The sequence below is a fragment of the Rhea americana genome, unplaced genomic scaffold (genome assembly GCF_003343005.1).
Source record: "Rhea americana isolate MKP2758 unplaced genomic scaffold, rheAme1 scaffold_84, whole genome shotgun sequence".
NCBI classification, from domain to species: Eukaryota; Metazoa; Chordata; class Aves; order Rheiformes; family Rheidae; genus Rhea; species Rhea americana.
The window spans coordinates 164,272-185,501 of record NW_028187023.1 but is presented as its reverse complement, the minus strand read 5'-3'; the positions used below and the strand labels follow the sequence as shown (position 1 = coordinate 185,501).

At 34.4% G+C, this 21,230-nt stretch overlaps 1 protein-coding gene across 1 annotated transcript in view; it reads right to left on the bottom strand.

The window, feature by feature from the left end:
• RYR3 (ryanodine receptor 3) overlaps positions 1–21,230 on the bottom strand; it is a 230,975-nt gene that overhangs the window by 60,643 nt on the left and 149,102 nt on the right. Inside the window, exons 52-62 of the mRNA XM_085323331.1 lie at positions 20,387–20,465; positions 19,021–19,110; positions 17,386–17,535; positions 15,902–15,964; positions 11,215–11,290; positions 10,916–11,039; positions 7,056–7,171; positions 6,679–6,746; positions 5,778–5,899; positions 956–1,005; positions 166–226 (exon numbers count right to left, since the gene is read on the bottom strand). Of these exons, the coding sequence (XP_085179457.1) occupies positions 166–226; positions 956–1,005; positions 5,778–5,899; positions 6,679–6,746; positions 7,056–7,171; positions 10,916–11,039; positions 11,215–11,290; positions 15,902–15,964; positions 17,386–17,535; positions 19,021–19,110; positions 20,387–20,465 (999 nt within the window). The remainder of the gene's footprint in view (positions 1–165; positions 227–955; positions 1,006–5,777; positions 5,900–6,678; positions 6,747–7,055; positions 7,172–10,915; positions 11,040–11,214; positions 11,291–15,901; positions 15,965–17,385; positions 17,536–19,020; positions 19,111–20,386; positions 20,466–21,230) is intronic.

The window sequence follows — 21,230 nt, the reverse complement described above, 5'->3', positions numbered from 1 at the left end:
TTTTTAAGATATTGAGGTCAATATCTAAAGCATCTATCTTGCTAATATCATTAATTATAAGTCAGGAATAAAAAATACAGAAACAATCCAATTGCTCTTCAAGAGCACCGTGAAACCAATATAGTTTGTACCTGGCAGTGACATGCTGAAATTTTGTAAACCTACCGTGTGTCAAGAGACTGAGCTAGTATGTGCAGGCAGCTCACCATTGTAGCAGAATCACTCCCTGTTTTAAAAATGAAAAGATACATTATGAGAGCATAATAATATAGCAAATGTAGGATAGCCTAATCATTACAAAATGACACTATTGCAGATGCAGGCGTTGAACGAGATATAAGTCTTCCACCTCCAGTCACTGGAGGGAGAGGGAAGTCTACTTCTAGATCTAACTTTCTATTTTGTAAGTCCATCTCTACACAATTGAAAAAGACTGGTGTCTACTACTTATGCTCATTTTCATCACTTGATCCCGCCACATTCTGAACTTGGTTTTAAATTTGGTATCTTGTAGTATCTACCTTTCTTTCATAACTTTCTTAACAGTACCTACGAAAAAAGAGCATCTTTTCTTCCCCTCTACACTCTCCTAAGCTACTGAGAAATTAACAGAGGAGAGTCTACATTTGGATGACATAAATTGAAAGAATTCATGTAAGATGATGTAAGATGATTTTTGAAAAATTAAAAGTAACAGCAAAAGCATGGGTATTTTAATAAAGTCTGAAAATTCTAGAAGCTGCTATTTATTCATGCTCCAACACTTCACATATTCAATTACCTGCTGCTTTCAGAGGCATGTTTGGTGATCTCACTAATTACACTGGAAATAGTAATCTTCATTTTATCATTGTTTTACTGAATTCTGATTATAGTTTGTGACAAGTTTCAGTTATTATAGAAGTATTATATATTCTTCATATTTTTAACTGTATCAAGATCTTTAACAACTTACCGAAAAGTGAAATCCTATGTCTAACAAGAGCAGCTAGCTTGCAGAACAAGCTAAGTAGAAAAGGAAGAAAACAGCAAGACAAGACAAAGATTAAAGATTTGCTTAGAATATGAGGTAAAGAAGAGTAAGAATACAAAAGAGAAAACACTATATAATTCCTAGAAGGTGTATTTTGAATAAAAAATAAGGATAATGGTCAGTCAAATAACTGCATTAGGCAGCATAACCTTTGCAGCTTCCACATTCACTCATTTCCTAAGCTTCTTCAATTCAGAAATGACTTGAAATGTGAAATATTCTTTTGATTACAGCACTTTCCCTTACATACTGTAAGTTTGAGTCATTCTTTACGGCCAGAACAGATAAGACACCCTTTCCAAACATTTTACCATTGGTGTTTAGCACTGCTGATGGGTAAAATTAATCCTGAAATAATTACAGAAGAGCTTCAAGTAAATATGTCAGGAGCTTGTATGTCTAACTTTTAACTTTGAAAATAACAGGATAATTAAGTGAAAGGAAACATCACCAACTTTCTTAAGATAAAGATAATTTCTAAAAACAAAGACATACTTATCTGTGATAATTGGAATTATGATACTATATTATAGGATTTTGTATTATATAATAATTCTATTAATATATCAAATATATAATACATAATGTAACATAAAATAATACAACATAATTGGAACTGTTATGGTCTCTTACTAACAAAAGTTAAAAGCATTTTGCCTTTTTTAGCATTGTTATCTTCAGTMAGGAAATACTAAACTTTTTATAGGAGAAAAATATTGGTAGTTACTTTTCTCAGCTAAGAATGGACGAAGACTTACAAGACATTTCTGGATTTATAACAACAGGCATAGAGGACAGGTGTCTTTTTTCATGTGCCTCTCTAAATCTGTTTTGTAAAGGCCTAATAAGAATCTGCCTAGCTTTTCAAATCTGAGCTGACTGACTTTAGGGAAGTTATATGAGCATTCAGAGAGGAAGCATGAAATTGAAATGAAATGAAATTTCCATCCTCCTGAGCCTGAGCTGTGTTCCACTGCTACTGGAGGACCTAGAACCTTCTTCTATACTTATATATGCTATATCTAAAGGTCAGTAAAGCAGTATTTTAGGAAATTAATAGTCACTGTTATGGATAAYTGCTATTATAAGAACTAGAACCCACCTAGAAGATGGTGAACGAAAGAAAAATGATAATTTAGAGAAAAGTAAAAGTAATTTGGAAGAAAAACAGGAGGATGGGACCTAGCAAGCTCAGAGCTAGGTCTGGTCTTACTTATCAACAAACAAGTAATTTTATGCTCTGGAATTTACATCCACTCTTCAGCTGGAAAGCCAATTCAGGTCAACATAGTGAAGGAAAGTAAGAGAAATTTGAGAAATTCACAGTTTAAGTAAGAAAGTATGAGAGTAAAATACAGTTTGAAAGATTATAATACAATATTTTCCGCAGAAAATAATTGGTACTTCACTTTTGTGGGGGTGGGATTTGGCAATAAAAATATTTTATTACAGGTACATTCATGAACAAATTAAATATGATTTTTTTAGTTAATTGTAAAAAAAGTAAATCTTTATTTTTATAAAGGCAATACATTACAAATTAAAAGGCAACTGTCTTTTTAATTAWATTTTCTAGAATTACTTTGAGTCAAAGTGCTGATTCCAACCAAACTGACATAGTGTAGAAATCTAAAAAATGTTTAAATTCCAGCAAGTTTTGTGGGGGGAAGAAAAGCCATTTTGTAGAGAGAGAAAATCCCATATTACTCCTAAAAACCTACATCATGACATTTTCACATTTTCTGATATCTGAAAATTCAACTGCGAGACGATTTAAGTAGCCTAGGATAATCTTCAATCAGAAACCATCTTCAACAATGAAACAAAAATCCATTGGAGATTAAGCTCTGTTTGTTCTACTGCTCACAGAATCATTTACTAATGTTTTTGATGCTATCGTTTTTACAATGCAATATTTAGCCTGAAGTGTCTCACTAACAGAAAAARATTGCAAACTAAATTAACAGAAAGGTCATGCAAAACCAGGAAAATGTAATTTAGTATCAGGAAAACTGCATAACAGTATCTTCCAGGCTTCAACATCATCTCCAAAGAGATCTCCATAGTGTGACACCTGGGAGTGAGACCTGCACACWGAATAAAAATGAAAGCTCTCTTATTAAACCATAAGCTACTACTGGACTTCACGCCTAAGTGAGAGATAAAACTCTCAGTTTCTGAATAAGTCTTGAAAATCATCGAGTGTGACTAGCAATATTCTTTTGTATTCCCTCTGCTTATTCTTTTGTATTCTCTCTGCTCCAGCACTATCTATATTCCATCACAAGCATGTAAAAAGTTTCATGGGCCCATGCTGGGCTTTTCCCTGACTTTGTTTCTTTTGGTTATCATTCCGACAATGATACAGGCAGATGAGGTGTCTTCTCAGTGGATCATAGCTGACAAAGAGCCATTGGGAATTAAAAAATAGGAAGGAGGATGAGGGGCAGCAGTCAGCTGCTTCTGAACCCTCCCATCAGGAATAGAATTTAGATCAAGAATTTGAGAATAGGAATGAGGAACCTGGGAAAACAGGCAAGTTAGAATAACAAAGAATGAACAATAGATAGGACATAATGGAAGAAACTGAGTTAACTAAAATGCTCCAGAATACATCCYTAACCAATTCCCAATGATCTACACTCCAAGTATCTCCCAACACCATCACACATATGCCCCAGACTTTCTCATTCAACTACTAGTTATCCTTTACATTGTTCCAAGCTTCATGGAAACAGGCAATGGTAAGATATATAAGATCCTTGCCCCCTTTCTTTTAATGGCATTCTAGCACAAGGCTACTCAATGTTTTTGGTACACTGGGCAATTTTACTAGAAGCCATACATAAAAATCAAAGCACACCACAGAACACGTAGCAATTGTCCTCCGTTTTCATTGATAGAAAATAGTGCATCACAACAACCTGGGGACCAGGAAGAAATACAGAATTTTCTGCAAGAATTCTGGGGATTTCACATATCTAGGACCTCTGACAAGGCCTGGGTAAAACTTTCTTGTGATTAAATTGGTATTGTAACCCGCCAGCTAAACAGTTCTGTTCTATAATATCTCATTTGCAAATGCAGCTGACAGAAGTCAGGCCGAGAAAACTGTATTTTCCTTATCCCTTAAAAATGGTTTAGATTTTGCTAAATAAAAACTCTTGAAAAGAGTTTACACCAGTAGATTTTGTATATTGTGTCAGAAATAATAACTAAAGGGCATTCTGATCACAGAAGAAATAATTATACAAGAGATTCTGAACGGGAAGATCAGAATCAGGAAGTTTATCTGGAGTCAACAGAGGTGGAATGAAGGTCAACTATACTGAGTGTCTCTCAACAACAACTTCTTCCCCAGTATGGTCCTTTATCCTCCATATTCCCTTAAATGTATGATATTTCCATACATTTATGCATTAGCTAATGCCGCTAGTCCTATGGGTTTGATCTTACGGCATTGCCAAAATTTCCAGGAAGAAAACTGTCCATGAGTTTGAGAAGAAATAAGGGAAAGTCCTTGCACAAGYCAATGTTTATGAAGCATTAGGGTAAGTAGTAGAGTCAAACTCGTGCTTGACTGATATGAACATTTTTATAATTGCCATCGGCTTTACAATAAAAAAACAGTAGTGTAAGGCAATAATGAGGATAAAAGTCACTAGACAGCTGTCTTATTTCCTGAGAACTATCCACCCTAAATATCAGCAATATAATTTCTACCATTCCAGTTTGGCTTCACAACTTTAATGCATTTTTATCTTCCTGTATATTCTTTAGGACTTTATATTCATTTCAATTTTTGCTAAATATCATCTGCAGCACAAGCAAAAGTAAGGTTCCACAAAAACTGCTTAGATGAACTTGAGACAGGACACTAACATGCTGGAGAACTGCTGTCAGAATCAGTATTCTGCTGGGAGAGAAAGACTTAAATAAATCATTCTAGTTATCAGTTTCTCTATATTTAGAACAAAAATATTAATCTGAAAAATATTTATTTTAGTGATTTTTAAAAAATCTTCCCTGATTACAAACCCACCACTATCAATGCTATATAGATAAGGCTGAGTTGTTTACATGTTGTTATTAGGAGAACATTTTACTCTTTGTCTTAGAGCTAATGTTCTCTGTTTAACAATGAAACAAACTATGGAAGCTTTTCTGGTTTTGGTCTCAAGTCTATCCAGAGATTGACACTTTAAGAACAAGTGACTGCACAGTATATACAAACATAAGATGACTGGTTTCCTTCTGCTTACAATGAAGTCAAGCAGTAGATAACAGAACTAGAGTTGCTTAGCAGGCAGTACTCAAGGCTCTTGCTTGAGGCATCAATAAAGGTGCTAGTCTACATAAAGACATGATACCATCAAACTCTTAATATAAGACACTAAACAGACACCCAGYGGTACCTATTTTCACCAAGAAACCCTTTAAAAATACTTAACTTTAGGAATTCTTCTTTTGAATATTTAAAATATTTATCATAACTTCTACAGTAATATTCAAAGAATAAACAAAACTTCCTTACATGGGGAAGAGACTGAAATGATGTGGAAACTTCACTTTAATTATATATTAAAGAATACCAAGATGAAGAATACTACTCATTTACTACCATTCTACTGAAGAATGAACCAGTTACTTTCTATACGAGGAAACTGAGCTTTTGAACTACCCTTTTCTTTAGTTTCTTCTCTACACAGAACCCTCCTGTACATAATCTTAATTTTCTACTTACCTGGCTACCATTTCCTTTTCCTTATTTGATGCATATCCACTGCTACTGAGTGTTTTTGTTGGAGAAGACAGGAAGTACAGGCAGTGATTTGTAAAGTACTGATCAACTAATGGTAAAAGAACCTAAGAAATACAGATACAAAATGTATTTTTCACAGAGCACAACAGTAAACGTAGCAACAATGCTCTGATTGGTCAAAGCTCATCCAAAGAATCTGAGTTCTGTAACACTTACATTTTCTTATTTCAGAGACTCAGTCATAAGAATGAAAATCTTATGTCTTACAATTTTAATTAAAAGTTAAACAAATACCCAAAAAGTTAAATAGGTTTATAGTTTGGATCTAATACCAAAGTGCTTACTCTTCTCAATTTCAGCAATAAGGATCACTGAAATAAGAGGACCCTTCCTCCCCACTATTTATATAACTGTTCAGTACAGATATAAAAGAAGAGGGTTTTCATTAAATTCTAAATGAAATCCTGAACGATCCTTATTTCAAACCTGAGTATTGACAGTATTTGTCTTATTAGGTGCAAATGAGTATAACACTGCTATGCGTAGGAATATTTATTCTGTTAATTAAACGATACTATGCACCTTATTAATATACTGACRCAAAATTTTCAAAAGTGATTTAGATATTTGGAAGGAATATTTCATTTCATTTTAAAAATAAGCCGCCTTTTAATTTCCATGTTCCTTCTCATGTAAAGGAATCTTTTCCAGCAATAACTTCTCCTTTTTGAAATATCTTTTACCAATATTTCATCCATTACTTACTATAAAAAAATTGGAAAAAGATATTTCCCTTACCTGCAAAACAATCTAAGGTTACAGATTTCTATGTTATGTATAATAGAACACGTAAGTACATTACTTGAAATATTAAATCACTCACTTTGGCAAAGAATTTAATTTCTTGGTCATGTGGAGATTTTTCAGTTTTTCCACTGGTTACAATGGCTTCTGCAAGGATATAATTAGAGTGGACATGAATAAGAGTACTAAGTTGTTCAATAAAAAATAGCACAAAAGCTCTTTGACACAGCCTTACAACTTACTTTTGAAGAAATACAAATAGAACACTAAAATCAGTTTAACTAGTCACAAAGGTCCAAGAATTCAACCGCAACTAAAAAAAAATTGCTAGTAATCAGAATCTGAATTTCTTAAATATAAGAATAATGTAGTGATCATTAGAAATTTAAACATATCACTGCAAATATTTAAATATCAACAACTTTAAAGATTTTTGAAATAAAATCTACAACTTACCCAAATGTGCAATAAACTCTTGAGCAGAGTCAACATATTTTAAAATTTTCTTCAGAAACTTAAATGCAAACCTCTTTTCCATGGATGAAGCATCCAATTCCATGTCATTCAGACCCCTATTTTAGAAAGCATTAAGATAATTGGCATTGATGATGACAGTACTATGAAGTGTTTCATTTCTTACTATCTTTTATTTATGGAAAATTTTCACAAAGAAGTGAAAATAATTCAGAGTTGATATAAAAGGTYGTGAACTATATAGCAAGATGTTAAAATCAGCTCACATTTCTCTAAGACAATTAATAACCTTTTAGATTAAATCATCAAAAATATACATATTTTAGCATAATGGCTTCTGAGAGTTATCATGTTGCAAAAATGAAATGATGTTACATTTGAATCTCGCACAATAATGCATTGGTCTTTCAATTCCTACTGATGGCAGCTGAAAATGCCAAATGTTTAGGAAGACAGCAAATCAGTCTAAACACTAGAACACTTCATTTTTGTCTTTGAATTTTATAAAGGAAAGACTGAAAGTCAGTATGACTTAAGCTACCAAACAAAAACCTAAATGTAAGCAACACTCAAACTACCATGTTATTAAGCATATTTGAAAAAAAAAATAACTATTTTGTGCTACTTTGTGCAGAATCATTCTTTGAGATATCTCAAAAGTATCTACCTACATCATGACAGCTGGGTGTAATATCATTTCCTGGGGTTATTCCATCCCAGGTGCAGGACTTTGCATTTCATTTTTTTTATCCTCACAAGGTTCTGGCAGCCCACTTCTGCAGCCCAAAGTTTCTCTGAATAGCAGTACAACTCTGCAATTTATTGACTACTCCCCCCTAGTTTGGTGTCACCTAAAAAATCGCTAAGGGTGCGTTCTGTCCCATCATGTATGTTGTGAATGGGTTTTACTTCATTATTTTTTTGAAGTCTCATAACTCTACCAGTTTTTAATTTGTTTTCTTTTCAAAAATACTTGGTTTTAAAATCCATTAATTCTTTCCTCTCCACTTCCTTAAGGGTTTTTTGTACATTTTGTTTTTTACTTTGCATCTTTTTCATAGTCTCTTTATTCTTGTACTTTGTCCTTCCAACTACAACCACACTTGAGATTCTCAGTTGATAGCTCATGGAYTATGCTCAAGATAACTAGCTGGCTTGCCAAGAGAAGTAGTAACTCAGTAACATTGAGGGAAACCTCTGGTTACTGTAATGACTACTTCATTTGCTTCTGTACAGACTCTTCAAAAAGCACTACATAGGAAGACACTCCCTTTACCAAAGGGATGAAAGAAAGACTTGGCTAAAGGAGATGCAGAAAGCAAGGGGTTGTGAGACTACAGAGGTGCGGGGCAGTGTATCAGAAATAGGGAGGAAGAGAAGAGTTGGTAGTGCGTGGCATTGAGGCAAGAATAAGAAAGGAATATAGGTGTTGGATTCAGTGTCATGGCATAAAGGAAATGATGCTTTATCCTGAGATTCTTTAGCAAAGGTGCAGAATTAAATTTTGAGAAAAATCTAGGGAGTATAACTGGAAGACTAGACAGCTGAAAAAGAAATAGGAGGTGAATTTGAGGAAAAAAGTAATTATGTGGGAGAACAGCAATGCAGCAGCATAACAACAACAACAAAAATATCTGATACTACAGTAYATGTACTCGACCATGTCAAAATGGGGGTAAGAAGGAAGGAACTGTTGCAGTCTGGGGGAACAGAACTGAGGAAGCAAGGAGGGCATTTCCCATCCCATCTTACAAAACACATATGAAAGGGCTGAGTAGAAGTGGCATTCATGCACAGAGTACTGCTTCTGACTTCCCTCTTTAAATCTCACCCCCTTCTAGTTTCCTTTAAAAAAAAAGAAAAAAAAAGAAATTTATTCTAAGAGTCCTAGCTTATATACTTTTATGGCCTACTATTCATTGATATACCACATGTGAAACCTAATAATTCTTTACATATTTATTCAAGCATGAGACATACATTTACAACAACAGCTATGTATGCTTGACAGGAATCTCCTGCCACCCGATCTCACAGAGGATAATACAACAAAATTTGTGTCACTGTGTCACTTTTTTAGTGAGGTCACCATAAATATTCTCTTTTTGCGTTTATATTATGTCATGATTGCTAAGAGATTACATGTAATTTCCTCAATATTGAAAGAAATTCATGGTTCTGTTAAATGACAGAGGTAGGATCAAAAGCACTTGTAGATGTTAAAAAAAAACATAAAGGAGTAGCAAATTGTCTCTAATATATATTTGAATAATGCCCAAGAAATTTATCTCTGTATGTCATAAACACTCAAGAATCTAGTGAAAAGCGTTCTCAATAAAGGACTAAAAGTCAAAATGGAGACAGATGGTATACGCAAAGCACACACACTGTGCAGCTTACACATTTCCAATTATAAAGAATTTCCATGTTCTCCTGATTAGTCCAACATTTTTAAGAATAACATTCTGTAATAATTACAAGCAGCATTTTAAAAGATGTTATATATACTTAAAATATGCACATACTGATATATGAAGAAAATACTGCAAAAAGGATACTCTTAACACAGAAAATTCACCCTATTACAGTTATTACAAATTCTTTGCCCATATCCACAAACAGGCTTTTTCAAGGTAAGTTGACACGATCCTTTATCAGATACTGAAAAGACTATCCTAATCCTAACAGATGCAGCTACAAAGAGAAATTAAAATTAATATTTGAACAAGTCCATTGATGTTCCAAGGACTATATACCATTCATTTGCAAAAACTAAACTTGTTTCTCTTATATAATGGCTCTAACTCTATTATGGATAAATGATTATATGTCCTATAATTATGAAGAATGGATGTCTGGCAGCATACTCACATTCTGATTTCAGGCTGACAGCCTACATATTTGGCAGGAGTGACTTTTCTCTACAGTACTGCAGAAATGCATCTGTAGAGCACTGTCTTCTAGTATCTTTAAAAATGTTATTAATAGTTGGAGCCAACTGAAACTAACAAAAGTAGCTTTTGCAGATCCTAATCAACAATTTGTATCAGTTTTTGAACCTATACTTTCACTAGAGCCACAGATTTAAAAGCAAAAATAAATGAAAACAAGTAAGAGCTATCTCTACGCACATACAACAAAATTCCACTCATGAATACAGTTTAGTTGACAAAAAAAAAAAAAAAAAAGAAAGAAAAAAAAAAGTTTACTGCTAGAAAAATTGCAGTTTCCTATGGGTTCTCCCTGCTCTTATAGTAATAAATATGTACATATTAGTTATGGTACAAAAACTCACAATTTTGCCATATAAGGCCAAAAATACAATAAAGTAGGTAATATTCACCCACAGTGTAAGTCTCCACACAACAGCCTAGTTCTGCTATAGTAATTCCAGTTATAGTACAATACACACTGCTGTTCTGCTTGAGCAAGTTAAACAGGAAATGCCTACAAAATAGCCACTTTGTCATATTGGTTCACAGAACTCTTCTTAAAAATTGAATTAAAGCCCTTCTACACAGATGTGTTTCTGCAGTATCAGACCTAAAGTTTCCCCATGATCCTTACTGACAGCTGCTGGTTGTTAAAGTATTGAATTGTCTGCTTACTTAAATACACTACTGCTGCATTTTGTACTTAGTATGAGCACATACTTACTAAAAATTTTACTCCTCTACACTATTTCAGAAGAATCTTTCTGTACATAAAAATAACAAGGACTCTTTGATTTACAGAATATATATCACATGGTCATTGTGTTAATAACTAACAGACTGCATTGAGATAAGGAAGATTATCATGGACTGCAAGGTAAACATAAGCAAAATAAATATGCACCTTACCGAGATATGAGGATACTATTCACTTGAAGGAATTTAAACAGCTCTTGTGCCTTTTCACGGTCCCGTGATTTCTCCTTGGCTGTCAATGTGTCATAAGGTACCAATAAAGGATGACTACCTCCACCTTTGGTAAGTTGAGAAAAACGTAAGCTGTTCTGTCGCAAAACGTTTGTTTCTTTGTTTTAAATATGAAAAGCAACTATTTAATTTAGGTCATCTTACACTGTCTTCTTTCAGACTGTTTCTTCTCCCTCATTTTCTTTGTCTTTTTTGTGTGGTTCACAGGATTTCTGGCTTACCTTTGCTTTCCAACTCCATTTTCTTCTTTTTGGCCCATATATTATGGTAGTTTTCTGCCATTACCTCAACCATTCCCTATGTTGCCAAAAATAAAAAAAAAAAAAGATGATGCTAAATAAAGTGTGACAATTAACATTTCCGTAATTCTATAGCAATACAGGTTTAAGATTACAGTAAGAAAACATCACAGTTACATCTGCCCATGCTCCTTCTCTACCCCCCTCACTTGGACTGGACATCCAAGCCCTGATCTTAGTAAAGCGGGAAAAGACTCAGAGATGTTTTCCAGACCAAATAAAACAGTGATTAAAGTCAATATTTATCARTAATAATAATTATTATACTACCCTATCTCTTAAGTGGCTTCAGAGATAAAGCAGTACTTAGGCTAGGTACTGTAAAACACAGAACAAAAGGAGAGTGAGTTTCTGCTCTTGCAGTTATAGGATGCAACTMTAAGGCAGGACAGAATGAGAACACAATGACAATACTGGTTAGTGCGAGCAGTGAACTATTGTCTGAGGAGAATCYATGCCCCTGGCAGCAATGAGCCATTAATGCCCCTGAAGGCTACTGCAAGGACAATGGGAAGAGAACGTACAGAGAAAACGAGTGAAAACGTCCTTCAGAACAGATGGTGATACTAAACTGAAAATAGATAACTCTTTTTCAGGAAGYACACATTCCCTTGTTGTTTGTACATTCTGGCTTACAAAGGCAGTCTTCACATGCAAATATTGTAATAGGTTTATTACAACAGTTATCATAAAGTTATTATCAGGACGTATGGGTTAGACGAGCGGACAGTGAGGTGGATTGAGAACTGGCTGAAAGGCAGAGCTCAGAGGGTCATCATCAGAGGTGWGGAGTCCAGTTGRAGGMCTGTGGCTAGCGGCGTCCCCCAGGGCTCAGTACTGGGTCCCATCCTGTTCAACTTAYTCATCAATGACCTGGAKGAGGGGACAGAGTGCCTCCTCAGCAAGTTTGCGGATGATACCAAGCTGGGAGGAGTGGCTGATACACCTGAGGGCTGTGCTGCCATTCAGAGAGACCTGGACAGGCTGGAGAGYTGGGCKGAGAGGAACCTCCTGAGGTTCAACAAGGGCAAGTGCAGGGTCCTGYACCTAGGGARRAATAACCCYAKGCACCAGTACAAGCTGGGGGCTGACCTGCTGGAGAGCAGCTCTGCAGAGAAGGACCTGGGAGTGCTGGTGGATGACAGGTTGACCATGAGCCAGCAATGCGCCCTGGTGGCCAAGAAGGTCAATGGTGCATGGGGTTGCATGGGGTAATKGGGTGCATTAGGAAGAGTGTTGCCAGCAGGTCGAGGGAGGTGATCCTGCCCCTCTACTCAGCCCTCGTGTTGTGGAGTCTCCTCCTCTGGAGATCTTCAGGGCCCGCCTGGATGCAACCCTGYCTACTATGCTGTAGGTGACCCTGCTGAGCAGGTTGGTTGGACTAGATGATCTCCAGAGGTCCCTTCCAATCTTACTGATTCTATGATTCTATGATAAAGTTATTATATGGGAGAGTCTTGGGGCTATTTCTCTAAAATCTTAATGAAGTACCATTTTGAATAATTATAGACATCAGGACTGAAACAAGCAACACACTAATTTTCAAATTTAATACATTTAATGGTGGACAGCATCATGGCCCATCAGATGTGAAAGTCAACTTTCAATATAATGGATGGGATAAGAGGGCAAGAGTCAATGGACAAATCTGAAAAGAAAATAAAGTAATATAAAGTAGTTTATGTCTGTCTGAATACAAGGGTAAGGAATGTGAAAATGATAAACACAGGAATTTTCCAAGCAAGTCAGACACGACTGCAGCAGTTAAGACTAGAGAAAAAAGGCTACTCAAGAAATCAAAACACAGATATCAGAACTCTGGATAACATTTTCATCCATAAGGATCAGACTTTGGATCATGTCTTAGAGCTAACATCTCCCAGCCTAGATTTGCCAGAGACTGGAGTGAAAAATAACACTCAGATTACAGGCCTGAGCGACTAGCAAAATGGTTGTGTCATCCACAGTGATAAAGGAAAGAGAAATAATGACCTTCTGGAGGAAGATCAGAGTCAAGGATCCACAGACATGATCATCTACAAGAAAGGCAGAGGATTTATTTTGGAGAGAATGAAAAAAAAGTAGGTTTGTGATTCACGCTAGTTAAATTTCGCTTCTGCAACAGAGATGCACTGCAGAGTTAGAAAGAAGAGCAAGAAAAAAGTCATGTAGAGTCATTACCAAAACTGATAAAGATGCCCTTTTAGTATATTTTGAAAGAATGATTAGAAAGGTGGGAAGAGAACAAGCATAAAAAAGGCATTCRTAAAACCAAACTAGGACATAACTCTTAGAAGACAGCAAGGAAAACTGCATCAATGTGACTAGAAGGTACAGTTGGACAACTAGCTCTTGGCTAGAAAGAGATCCACAGAGAATCAGCAAGTACAGTGCCAGTGCAGCTCAGGGRTCAGACACTCATGTTGCCCACTCTGAGATTCAAGAAGAACCTCAAACAGTTACTGTAAATAGTGAATTCAGTGAACTTTTAAATGAAAGCAGAATGCCAATTAAAGACAAAACAACAGTGAAAGCTTTTTCTGTAGAAAAGAAAGAACATCAGAAATTTCAAAATAATACTCTTCAATAAATTAAGGTAAATGGTCATCAAAGCCAATTAGCAAAAAAAAAAATACTGAGCCTCTACTAGTGTAACTGCAAAAGGATTAATTCTCCTCTAAAATGCATTCACAAGRCCTTACTAGGACAGAATATAGATCTAACAATCAACATGGAGGAAAAAGGTATTCCAACTAAAATAGGTATAGAAAAATTGTGAGCAAYGGCCAGGGAAATTAGATTCCCTTCTTTGAAATTGAAGCGAAAACAGATTAATTATTTTATCAAAAGAAGCTGAAAGAGAACATCAAGGAGACAACTAAAAGGTGGAAAATAATCAKCTCTGGCTTACAGACAATAGGAACACAGAACTAAATGGATAATAAATACATTCAGGATAGTAAGGTTTTGAACAAATAAAACTTCRGAAAAAACCTACAGAAAGGAATATAAGAGGAAAAATCTTTAGTATGGAGTTTAGACTATAAAATGGCTTACATAAATGTAAGCATTATATTGCAATGACTACAAATGCAGGGGAGAACCAAAAGAAAACAGGTTAACAGAAAAGGCAAAGTTGTAAAATGGTTTCAGTGTTCCCTTCAAAACACTTATTGCAGAAAAAGTAGTGGCGGGAAGAGTATCAGAGGGCCAAGAGTGGATTTATGATAATAGCATTCAAATGAGTTGAGAAAGTTGTTTATCTTAGAAGACAGCAGAGTTGAAAGAATTTAGAGAATAAACTTTTAATGAAGAAAAGGAGCTTGATCATAGACTCCCACCAGAAATGGAAACTAATGGTTATGAAATTGAAAGTTCTGCATCAGAAGAGCAGGAATGGAGGTAACTGGCATGGCATAATTAAGTCCAGAATTTTGAGATGGACAAAGAAAGAGCAGAAAGATGTAGAGATGAAGAATTATAATAATAAAAGAAAGCAATGTGAGACTATGGCTGACATTAGACAAGATGAGAACACCACAGACAGCCTAGAAATGAAAAAAAAAAGCATTAAGGTGGAAGATAGGAGGTCTGACAATCAATTTTCCAGAGTATTGTATGTACCGATCATAGTTACCTTTGCAATAAAAGAACACAGAGGGAACAGCTTAATTGATAGGGAGAACTGAAATAAACTGAATGATGAAAGTAACTAAGAAAATATACATCTTTTAGGTTATTAAAAAGATGATGAAATTGCCACAAAATGAATATAGAAGAGAMAGAAACAGGATCTGTAATCAAAGAGGAAGACTAATATGCAAGTTCAAAGCACAGTGCATGACAAATATTAGAGATGGAAGGAGATATTTGTCTCCTCTTCAAAAGACTTGTTATCAAACAAAATCGAGAGGAGGTGGCAAGGTACGGGGAGAAATGTTGGAAAAAGAAACCAAAACAAAGAGGTCCTACACCATCTAATGCATTAGAGGRGATGCTAAAATAATGAAAGTACTCTTCAAGAATAAAAACACATTGTTTTCTTTCTGGTTGCACTATTTCACTACTACTGCACTACTGACTGCATCAAATTTACAGAATAACAGTTCACCAATAAGGGCAAATATGTACACTAAAGGTAAAACTTAGTAAGCAAAAAAACTTGCACAGCTTTCTTTCCTCCAGTAAACYTGTTTGGTATTGTACCTCTAAGAATTCTTCCATTATATTAGGTTTTAAAGTAAATGGCCGAAAATGTAAATAATTTATCCATCACATCAGGAGTATGAGTATATTCAACTGTTTTTCAAAGTCAACACAGAAGACAGGCTGCACAGATATCTGTCACTTACTGAACACATACTGTTTTCACTGCTTTCCTTAGCTTCATGTTAACTTTTTCTAGAAACTCAGGAAAYAGTACTGGGATAAACAGTAGAAACCTTTTCTTGAAATACGTAAATAACATGGCATGCATCTTTCTATAACATCATATCACAGCCATAATCACATACATGCTAACAGGTCATAAAATCTGTTAAAATTCAACTCATYAATAAAAAAAGTCTAATTATTTCCAGCACAACATATGCGAACCATGAATACAAACCTGAAGCTCCCTAGAAAGTACAACATTAGAAAGATCAAGTGGAGCTGGGCTATATCCATTTCCCTGAGAGGAGAAAAAGAGATTAATTATTTTCAGATATAAGTATTTCAGATAAAACATCTCTTCAACTATAACACTTCTGTTATTGATCCATTTAGAATCAAAACATTCACATTTCTAAGCTTTCATGTAGAGAATGTGTTCTCCTTTTGCCTTGCAATGTGTYGAAAATACATTGGATGTTTAATATAAAACACATCTGCTGATGAGAAGGAAAYGAGAAGGAAGCTACACATGTTTAGACCTCTTTRTTGGCAACAGATGACAACCTGCTAAAAAACACACTCTTCAGCCTAACAAATGAAACATCATGAAGCATGCAGGATGAGTCTTCAAAATATAACAGAATGGYATGGCAGCAACCTGAATGAAGCACGTACTAAAGTGAAAGACATTACAGAACTAGAAGTTAAAATAGRTTACTGTCCCCTGGAATTTATAGACTAAGAAAAAGAAGAAGGAGTTGACTACATTTATTTATTCTTTAAATTTTTAATGTTTGTTGTGTAATCCAATACAGCAAAGCTGTCACACACATGACTAAAATAAAATGTGAATGGTCACAAACAAAATCAGAGGTTTCGCTCATGCATTGAAGTTAAGCATGTGCTGATACCCTGCACTGGATCATGTTCTTATTATACATTTTGTTTATGTTTGTTTCAAGTCATTTTYATTCCGTTTATATCCTTTGGTAYTATCAAGGCACAGTCTGCATTTCTAAAAATAAAAGAAGTYGTGGTATGGTTTTTATAATTTTACSGTATGGTATTATGAAATACAAACAGACAATTTGGTTAGCGAAACCTTGCTTGTCAGAGTTTCTAACAGCTTCCCTCCCTCCCCACCAAGAAACAGACCTATTGAGGAGCAATCTCAGAGGCACATTAGTACTCACAATTACAAATTAAGGAATAAGGTTGTATCACCCAGTAAAATTCAACCTAGTACCCTAGGTACTACAAAACTACCTGCAAAGTTTGCTTGCAGATTTTATCAAATGCATTAAAAAGGCAATCCTGTTTGTTGGCTGTAATTTTATCAAAARCAAAACAAAATAAATATTTCAGGCTCTTGTGTTTGCTCAAGAGAGAATACTATTAGATTTGCTTATTATAAAAAAAAGTCTTCAAATTCTCAGTCATGTGTTCTTTCAGTGATTATACAACAATTCTCTTCAGGAATACATCTAAGAAAATGAAGAGATATGGCCTCTGATAGCCTTCTCAAAAACTTTTTGCAATATTCTCTTCAGCAGAACAGCACATTTTTTTGACAGTGACATGACCTCCTAATCTCAAAACTCTAGAACTACAAGTTTCTTTTCATTAAAAATAACATAAAATTAACACATTTTTATGTCATTTATCAGTAAATGAGTGAACAAACATTTTGCTTTCTGTATTTAAGCAATGCCACCTTACTTGGCTAGACTGAGATAAATTACGAAGCTTTTCATTTTCACGCTGATGTATCATGGTTTCTCCTCCTTCCTTGGTCCTTTCTAAGCTCCATCCCATGGCCAACATGGTTTTCAGAGATTCTCTGGCTGGCCAACGATAAATTTCCTTTTCCTTTAAATGAAAAAATGTGAAATTACTCTGCGTTCAGCCAATAGCAAAACTCAATAAAAATATTCTAGCTGTGATTATAAATTGTCACATGCYAGATAGTCAACAGAATTTGTATATGATATCTATAGACAGGATATGACCACTTTTATATTAGAAATAAGCTTTAAGATAGCTAGGGGTTTTTAATTTATTTTCTTACTGGCATTTATTGCTGAGATATGTGATAGTGTATTACAAAATAAGAGCATAAAAGAGATCTCAGGAGCAATAATATAGTTTTTATTTTGAAACCTATTAAGTTRTTCTTCCAGCACAAAATAACTAAAAAATTGATGGTTCGACAAGTGCTACACAAGTAATTGGGCAGGTATATTTAAACATATGAGCACAGAGTTTTTATTAGTCTTCTTATCTCTCGTCACAGATATAAAACAAATTGATCTATGTACCTTTTTATATAAATACAGTCATCAATACAAATTTAGGGAAGAGCCTGTACCCCAACAGTCCTTTGTAAAGCAAAGGTGTTATAGAAAACATGTAAAGTTGTGACAAAGAAAAATTTGACTATATCATATTAAGACTTCTCAAAGCAACCTGGTAGAAGTATTTCAGATTTAACTATAAATAAAAAAAGAAGTAGGACAGTTATTTAAAGTGCTACTTTATAAGGAAATACCTAATTCTAGAAATGGTTCAAAGCGTCTCATCTGAGAACCTGGAAGATTCTCTTTAATCTGAGATAATATTGAAAAAAATAGATTACAACTGCTTTAATAATGATGCAAACAATTCTTCAGCTTTTCTCTGAAGATGTTAAAGTAATTTATAAATTGAGAAATTAAATCTTTCAAAAAGCTCTTTAATTCTGTAATCTCTACTTTCTGAATGGGAAAACAGTAGTAAAGAGTGCGGCAAATGTAACTGAATTATTTGAGTCACCCAGTGACTCACTGCAAGAGTATGTGAGTTCCAATTCCATTCAGTGCTCTGACCACTAGAAGACATTTGTGCCTTGTCAAGAAATTCAGAGAAAAAGTGCATTTAAAATAGCTTGAATGTTGGGTTTTTTTGCCATTTTCAAATGAAGCATTTGCTTGACTTCTTCAAAACTTTTTATCATCTTTCTAGGTAGAAAAGAAAATTGCTTCAGAAGCGTTAGATTACACTTTCATGTAAAAAACACYGAGGTTGCTGCTAGTCCCTTCCTCATCCACGAAGGCCTGAAAACCCTATGCTATTGACGCTTTGAATACAAATTCGTCTAGAACTACAAAGACTGTCTTACTGAAGGAAATAGTTTGGGAAAAGGCCTGTGCAAGATTAACAAAGCAATTACTTCAATGTACAGATCTTGTTATTCTTAACTAAAAGTAGTATAGTATGCCTCTGCTATGTGTGTACTGTATATTTGAAATGGATTAATAAAAAATGTACACAAATCAAGCTACACTGTATTAACGCAGTTGAAATTTCCTTTATTACCTTTTCAGTTAAAGTTTTGAAAGGTCTTATTAATGGATGAGTCTTCATATTTTCATCCAGCGAAACACCGTATTTCCATCCACTATTAGTCTGAAAAAACAAAATATATTTAAAACAGGAAAGGATATATAACACAGATGAGTAACTGCAAATCAATTAGTTTGTCAGACTGAAYTGCAAATCTATTCTAATATCCTACTCAGTGCCATAGAAATTCCTATTAAAGGCATGTTTCACGTGTCTGTACATGAGAACGAAATACGGCCCAGACACTGACTAAATTTGGCATACAATTAGCAGGTCTCATGCAATCAGTTCTGAACCTACTATGCACTGGCCCCTTTCAAACCAATGCCTTAAGATGGTGCTGGCTTAGGTTAAAAAAAAAAGACGAGTYTCTATTTTCTGGGATACTAGTGCTCACAGATAAGTCAGCAATACAGAATCCTTTGCATTAAACAGTATTAACTGAAATTTGTGTTTTGAGATTAAGTATATTTATCTTTACATATCTATCTATATTTTTCTCCATACATCTACACAACATAGACAATAACAGAAGCATTTAATAAATTAGTTATCTCTCTCCCCACTTGAATGAAAGTGAGGTTTGTAATTCATATTCGAACTGAATAAGTTACTTATATCCAAACGCCGACCTTTTTAATACTTGCAACATATTTAGTAAAAACTTCAACAACTTACTCAAATTTCATTTTTGCTCAAATTTAAGTGTAAAATTTTTATTCATATTAAACATTTTTGCCAAGTGTAAATTAAAAATCTCTATTAAATGTTTCATTTTAACATTAAAAATGATATTACAAATTATTAAATATATATATTGTTGTCTTACACCTTATTTGAAGTGATGAAATAGAGACACAGTAAAAAGATGGAGCAAATCAAGAATCACAAGGAAAATCAATACATAACCGCCTTCTTAAAGCTAAGAAGAAACAAAAGCTCCAAGTACATTTTCTGAAATAGTACAGGAGATTAGAAGTCCTAAGCCCTCTCAGATCATAGAGCTGCTGCAGTAAAATTGATTCTATGACTTCCAGTCAACAAACATCATTACCAAGGTAAAATGCATCTAAAAAATATCTATTCCTACTTATAAAACTTAACAACCCCCCACTCACACACAAATCTTGGCCTTAATAAATCACTGACACTGTTAAAAAGTAATAAATTTCAAAGAACTTTCTTGAGAAAAAACTTTCTCCCACATATCCCCAAAGAAATATTTGGACATTAATGGACACTCTGAACATGTGTTAGACAAATTGGACAGTTTTTTTCAGTATTTAACCTCAGGTATTACTTACTTGCTAGAAGTCATCAGTCTTAAAATAATTCTTACCTTTTCAAAGGCCCATTTATCATGGGAATGTTCAGCATACTTGCTTACAATATATTCCAACTTTTCAGGAAGTACAAGGCTGTAAATAAACAAGAAAATAAATCATAATTTACTGCAGTCTGATCTATGAACAAAATGGCAGTATAATACAACATTAATAAAAATGCTTCATCTCCACATGAAAGTAAGACATTCTGCCTCTGTAACTACATTTACATTTAGAAGAAATAACAAAACACAGCAGAGCTCTAACAACATTTACTGAGAACCTTCAAACACATAATAGAGGCATTTTTTAACAACTGAAATCACAGGAAATAAAGCTGCTTCACCATGATGCACAGGTATTCATCTTGGTAGTTCTCAGTGCAGGATAACACTAGTATAGATGCTTCATGTTGCATAATTGTGAGTGGTGGGGAGGTGAGAGTTTAATATCAATAATCCACCAGTGATCCTTAATTTCTAAATATAAAACTATTCTATTTTTATATGAATTGCACAAGTATTAATAGGAAGGCTATGTCTCTATTAAATCATCTCACATGATCTGCTTATTTTGCCATATCAGATGCTAACAATCAATTCTAAAAATTAAGTGAAGATTTTGTCAAAACTTGGTAATAGGCTATCTGAATCGCTTACCAGATTTTAACGATCTTGAATCATTTATCATCCCTGTATCACCCTCTAAATAATGATAAAGTAACAGATATGTATTACCAATGTATATATCCAAAATACTTGAACTCAACCATTAGGTAATACCGTAAATAATAAATACATAGTTACTCTGCAGGTATAATGTGGGAACACTTAACATTGATACAGGACTTAGGACAGT